We start from the raw sequence: 6,677 nt of genomic DNA on the forward strand, positions 1-6,677 counted from the left end.
ATCAAAAAGTTCAAAACCTTATTAATTTCGTACAATCTGACATTTCCCGAGAACCTAGTCTAGATATGGATAAGAGTTTCTACTACATTTATAGCTACGATAAGAAAAGAGAAATTCACGGGATAAAAAAGGAGCAAGCCAAGAAAAAGTTCCGAGGTAACTGCTATAATTGTAGAAAAGCTGGTCACAAAGTTCCCAAAGAAGGACTGATAAGGACAAGAGCAAGAGTCACATAAACATGGTGGAAAAAATTGAGGATGTGGATGACCTCTGTGTTATGATATAGGAGTGCAACTGGGTTGGAAACCCAAAGAAATGATTTCTTGTCTCTGGTACTACTCAACATGTTTGTTCTGTAAACAAAAAAAAAAGCATATGCAAGCTACACTCCCGTTGAATTCGATAAAGAATTTTTCATGAAAAATACTGGAACCGCGCCAAGATTGAAGGATGTTGAAAGGTACTTTTGATGACTTCTGGCAAGGTGTTGACTCTCAACAAAGTCTTGCATGTTTCTACAATTAGGAGAAATTTAGTTTCAGTCGGACTATTCATTAAAAATGGGCTTAAGTTTGTGCTTGTTAGTGAAAAAACTGTAATAAGTAAGAACGAAATGTTCTTAGTAAAAGGCTACCTCACTAAGGGCCTTTTCAAGCTAAATGCAATTGTTGTTGAATGAGTATTCTGAAAGGTTCCAATAAACTCGGGTATTTGAGAGAAATAATTTCCTAAGGATATATGATGCATTCAATAGACTTGATCTTCTTCTTTTCAATACTATTTCTGTTTTTTGTTTCGGATTCTATTTTTAACACTAGTTTTTAAGTTACTATTTTTGAAATAATACTTTAAACTTTGTTGTTTCTTACAAATTTATGCAAAGTTGTTGTCCTAAATCTTTTGGTAATACATATTAGATAACAATTATAAGGAAATTTTTTTTTTTTATTAGAGTAAATATATAAAAATTCTTTTAAACTTGGCAGCAAAATTTACTTTAACAATTCAATTTTACGGGTGTTTATTTACCCACCCACCCCCGGATCTAATATGACGTGAATTAACTACCACTCAAATAGCTGGCGTGACAGATAAAAAAAACTTAGGCGCATTAAATAACTATAATTTTTATTTAAAAAAAAAAAAAGTGGACCCTTTTTTTCTTTCTTTCTTCCTCACACCCATCCACCCTCTTCCCCCCTTCCATCCACCCATCTGTTTTTATTCCTTTTTTTCAACCACACTTTTCCATTCCATCTTCTTTCTCACAATCTCACACACACGGAGACCCACCACCCCCTTTCTCCTTCTTTAAACCTTTCAAACCCATTATTTTTTTCTTTCTTCAAACTTCACGCTACATACAAATAATATTAACCTATCAATTTCTTATTAAATGCACACATAAAAGTCATAAGAAATTTCAACCACCACATAATTTTCTTTATTCTACACTTTCAAAATTTGATTGTTTGTTTTTGAAAGTTTTAAATATCACCCAAAAAAAAAAAAATCAACGGAGGAAAATGAGACTATAGAAAATTTTAATTTTAAGAACTAATGATAACAACGGAAATGCAAGTGAAGTGTATAGAAAGAAATTTGTTTTTTGTGAAAGCAATGCAAATACTTCATTTGTCCCTAATTATTTGTTCATATTTTCTTTTTTAGTTGTCCCTAATTATTTGTTCATTTTGACAAATCAAGAAAGGACAATTTTTTTATCTATTATACCCTCAATTAATTACTTTAAAAAAGGTTAAACTCTTTGAAAATCTTATGTTTTTAATTCATCTACTTTATAATTAATAGGGATAAAATGGTAAACTCACTATGTCAATAATTATTTTCTTAAGTGTCAATTCAAAAGTGAACAAGTAATTAGGGACAGATAGATTAATTTTTGTTCTTTCTCGAATAAATTAGGAACTAAAAACTGTGTACTAACACTAATGACAAATAATGGCAGTTTAAGTAATCGTGAGTAATGGAAAGAATTTAAAAAGAAAAAAATCATTGCAAATGGCCAATATTTTTTTCGTAAATTAATTAGTGTTTAAAAATATAATGAAAAGAAGAAGTTGTAAATAAGCAAAAAATGTATTAAAAATAAAATTTTAAAATTAAAAAAGAATTCTACATGGAACGGACGTGGCAATGATGTGGTGTTTATATAGCAATGACATGACGCGTGAGTAATATACTTTCCATTGTGAGATTGGTAGTATATTTTTAGGGTGATATTTAATTCACTTCATATTAGATTAGGTGGTAAATAAACCCCAGTAAAGTTAAAGTGTTAAAGTAATTTTTGATGTCAAGTTCATGAGTTTTTTTTATGTATTTACTTTTTTTATTGTTAATCCGTATTATCGTTTGGAGACTAAAAATTATGTTGTTTTATAGTCCTTTTGAAAATTAACTGTGTTTGATTTTTTTAAGACAAAAATTTGCTGATATTCTATTATTTCGGTTTGAAGAATATAAATTTTGCTAGAAAAATAAGATTGTGCATTTGATTCGAAGACTATAAAATCCTTTACCAATCTGTTAAATATTAAATGTGAATTAATATGTCAACTTGAAGAATATAAAAGCTTTGTTTGAATATTAGCATTCATACTTGAACAACGATTTGAAAAATATAAAAACTTCATCGTTGTTGTTATGAAGAGTTTGCAATTCTGTTTATTACTTTCTGAATCAGTTTGATGATTTTGATAATGGAAAAATGACAAATGAAGGCGCTAAAATTTTTGTGATTGTGCACCACCAAGCCGAACAGTTGTACGACCAGTAGAGAAAAACAAAAAAAAAATCTCTAGAGTGAACTTCAAAGGATGACAACAAATAATATATTTCTGACTTATTACTCTTGGTATGCAGAAGTTTATCAATGAAGAACCTCCCATGCATGTCACTGATATGTCAAACAGAGAAAAATTATTGATTGTTGAGGCATGGAAACAAACAGACTTCCTATGCAAGGATTATATCCTAAGTGCTTTAGAGGATGATTTATACATCTACAGTGCATTGAATACTTCGAAAGAGATGGGGGATGCACTTGAGAAAAAGTATAAGACTGAAGGCGCATGCTTGAAAAGTTTGTGGTTACCAAGTTTCTAAACTATAAAATGATAGACAACAAAACAGTTGGTACACTAGTTCAAGAGCTTCAACTTATTTTTCATGACCTTATTGTTGAGGGTATGGTGATCAATGAAGCATTTCAAGTGGCTACGATGATTGAAAAAATACCTCATTCATGTAGAGACTTCAAAAACTATCTAAATCATAAGCGTAATCAGATGAAGCTGGAAAATCTTGCGATTCGTCTCAAGATTGAGGAAGATAACAAAATAGTTGAGAAGAAGTCACATTGACATTCAACAATGTATGGGAGTTAATATTATTAAAGAGGCTCTCATAAAAGTCAAGAAAAGAAAGAAGTCCGCAATGATGAGATTTGGTTTGATGTTTATGTCAAAGGAAAATGGTTTCGCCTATGCTGAAGGAAAATGATTTCGGCAATTGATGTTTATGACGAAGAGAAATAGTTCCGGCGATTGATGTGTATGCTGAAGGAAAATGATTTCGGTGGATACATGGACCCTATGAGTCCTCCGTGGGTCTCGGCCTGAATCTCAGTGGGTGTGTATCGTTAGGACATACATACATCACTATATATGACATTACACTTCATTGCATTGCACATCATTATTGTTCTTTGAACTTTATGGGTGATTTCTTATAGTCATTATCAAGGGCGGATTTACGTTGAACCAAGGAGGTTCGCGTCGAAAAATTACACTATATATATAAAAATTAAAATATTAATGTACGTGTATATATATACTATTGAACCCCCTGAACATACACCAAAGGCGTAGCTCAATGGCGTTGGGGGTTCAGGAATTCGCTCTACTGCAAGCGAGGTCGCGTGTTTGAATCCGGGCAGAGGCATTTTTTTCTCAGCTTATATTTTAGGCGTTTTAATTTTTTTAAAATAATAATGCAATCAGAAAATGATGTTTAGTTCCAGAAAATTAACACACTGATTGGGAATTTAGGATTTATTAGTTTAACCCCTAATTACAAAGTCAATTATTAAAAAATCCTTTTCTTCTTGATTCGATCCGTTTAATCCGACCCGTTTATTGTGGATATTATTTACGCGATTAATTTTTTGGAACCCTCTTGATGAAAATCTTCTCTCCGCCACTGGTCATTATGGTTGTTTGAATACACAAGATTGTGATGATGATCTTTATATGTTAGAGGTGTATGTTGAGATGTGATTACACATGCTATGTGCTTCATGAATCGTGGATTGTTACGTTGGCCTGGTCTGCATGTTGTAATATGTGAAGGTTCAGATGGACTGTTGGGAGTACTTGTGTTATGTATTGTTTTACTTAGGGTTAGTGAGGATGCTTACTGAGTATCATTATTAGTTGATACTCACTTTCTTGCTTTCTACACTTGTGTAGGTTACTAGCACGGATCGTCTTGATCATCTCCTTTTCATCTTCGTCTAAGGCTTGTTTTGGGAGTTCGTGAGGTAATTGTTTGTCATCTCGACAGACATCACTTAATCTTTCATTATATCCTTGTTATGTTCTAGATACAAAGACATTTAAACTTTATTTCTTTTGATTCTATTGTAATACTTAGAGGCTCGTACACGTGACACCAATTCTTGGGGGCACTTTGAGCTATGTTTGATTTTCGCATGTTTATGTTATGCTTAGTTCCTTAATCTGTTTTTACTTATGCATTTATTTTATCAATTTGGGTTTAGGCTAACTTGGCTTAGTGAGAAAAAAACAAGTGTCATCATGCCCGATTTTTGGGTCATGATAATAACACAGTTCCTTTACTAAATTTAGTTTGTTCTTTAATATTCATCCCGATTTCCAATCTAATCAAATATTGAACGCAAGTATTTAGAAAAAAAATCACAATTAAAAGTTGAAAATGTTTTGTTAAAGAATTCTTAAAGGGTTCATAAATTGTGATAAGAACTTCAACTACTCCTTCATTTATTCTACTTTCTGTCACAAATTTAAAAATTGAAATGTATCAAAATAATTTGAAAGTCGGATAAACTTCCATTCAGTGTAGCTTCATGAATAAAACATATTTTTGTGACTTGTATATAAAATTAGAAATAAATTATGTCAAATATAAGGTGAAAATATATATAGTATGATAATGAGAATGAAATATTAAGTGTTGCTCATCCCAACTTTTTCAATTAAAAAGTTGTACCATACCATCTGTAATTAAGGAGACTTCATAGCATCTCTAGATCTTTTATGGTTAGTTAGTTTACTTGTCCCACCAAAATTTTCCTGATTTCTTTTCTTGAACGACAGGTTTTTTTGCTGATTTCTCTTCCACTGGAGCTTCAGATTTTTCTTCTGATGATGATTTCTTTTCTACTTGAGCGACTTCCTGTACTGTTTCTTCAACTTTCTTCTCAGTGGAAACCTCTGTTTCTGATTTTATTACTTCCTCCTTCTGTGCGGGCGTAGTTATCTCTGTTTCTGATTCGGATTTTATAACTTCTTCCTTCTGTGCCGGAGTAGTTGTCTCTGTTTTTGATTTTATAACTTCCTCTTCTGATTTTATTTCTTCAACTCTTTTCTCTATTTTTGATTCTATAACATCCTCTGTTTTATTTTCAAGAAATGCTTCTGGTGTCTCCTCTGTCTTTGGTAAAACTTCTAGCTGGGCTTCTGTGGATGTCTCCTCTTTCACTTGTTCTGACCCTTTTCCCTGCATCCATTAACACTTTGTAATTACATCCAATCCAAATATTTTAAACCTATTTCGCTCGGCATAAGTTTCTGTTGAAATAAGCTATGCAACATAGGGTATCTCGGAATAAATTATTTCACTATGTACATGTGATAACGTATCCCATCATGTATGGGATAAATAATCTCAGGATTACCTAATTGATACCTTCATTACTTATATATTCCATCTTTATCACAAAATACATGTAACATTAGGATAATTACAAAGAAAGAAAAATTAAATAAAGTGGTGATTGTAATATTTAATTAAATATACCTCCTTGAACAAATTACTGAGAGAGTGAGGCTTATTAGGAACATCATCGCCCACAATTCCTTCTTGCTTGTTGTTGTTCATGATGTCTTCTCCCACCACATGAGGAGCAGTACCCTCCAAGACCTTAGGCTTGCTTGCACATGCTCCCATTGTTTTTGCCTTTTGATTAACAAAATTAATCAAATATCCTTTGGGTGTTGAGTTAGACAAATTATTATATTGGAGAGAGGAAAGAGGCAATGATGTTGTCAATTGATGTTTCAAGGGATGAAAATATGAAGGACACATAAAATGTTTTATTGGGTGCTATATCACCTTCTATGGTGGAGAGACTTCTTCGTTTGGCTTCACATTTTTTTTTCTACTCTAATTATGACTAAATAATTTTTAGTAAGTACTTTTTATTACCCTAATTTTGGTTGGTTATTACGTTTTTTTTAACAAAACAGAAATATTAAAGATTATTATTATTTTTTTGGCCGTTCATGATGGGTGTTCATGATTAGACACATGATACGAAGAAATAGAACAGACATGACTCAGCAAAGACAACTGGATCCAATGTCTAGACATGATCGATGAGGTTGACCTTG

At 32.0% G+C, this 6,677-nt stretch overlaps 1 protein-coding gene across 1 annotated transcript; it reads right to left on the minus strand.

Moving 5' to 3' along the window:
- Nucleotides 1-5,334: 5,334 nt before the first annotated feature.
- LOC125852768 (uncharacterized) lies at nt 5,335-6,325 on the minus strand. Its single transcript, XM_049532461.1, has 2 exons — nt 6,085-6,325; nt 5,335-5,784 (listed from the first exon to the last, which is right to left on the minus strand). The coding sequence occupies exons 1-2, from the start codon at nt 6,232-6,234 to the stop codon at nt 5,335-5,337; spliced, it is 600 nt and encodes a 199-aa protein (XP_049388418.1). The 5' UTR covers nt 6,235-6,325.
- Between the last annotated feature and the right edge of the window lie 352 nt (nt 6,326-6,677).

Source organism: Solanum stenotomum, unplaced genomic scaffold, assembly GCF_019186545.1.
Source record: "Solanum stenotomum isolate F172 unplaced genomic scaffold, ASM1918654v1 scaffold5027, whole genome shotgun sequence".
Lineage (NCBI taxonomy): Eukaryota > Viridiplantae > Streptophyta > Magnoliopsida > Solanales > Solanaceae > Solanum > Solanum stenotomum.

Bases quoted from the DNA above. Each gene is read 5' to 3' on its own strand.
- LOC125852768 (XM_049532461.1), bottom strand. From the start codon at position 6,234: ATGGGAGCATGTGCAAGCAAGCCTAAGGTCTTGGAGGGTACTGCTCCT. The intron at 5,785-6,084 runs GTATATTTAATT...TAATGGATGCAG, and splicing joins TCAGTAATTTGTTCAAGGAG to GGAAAAGGGTCAGAACAAGT.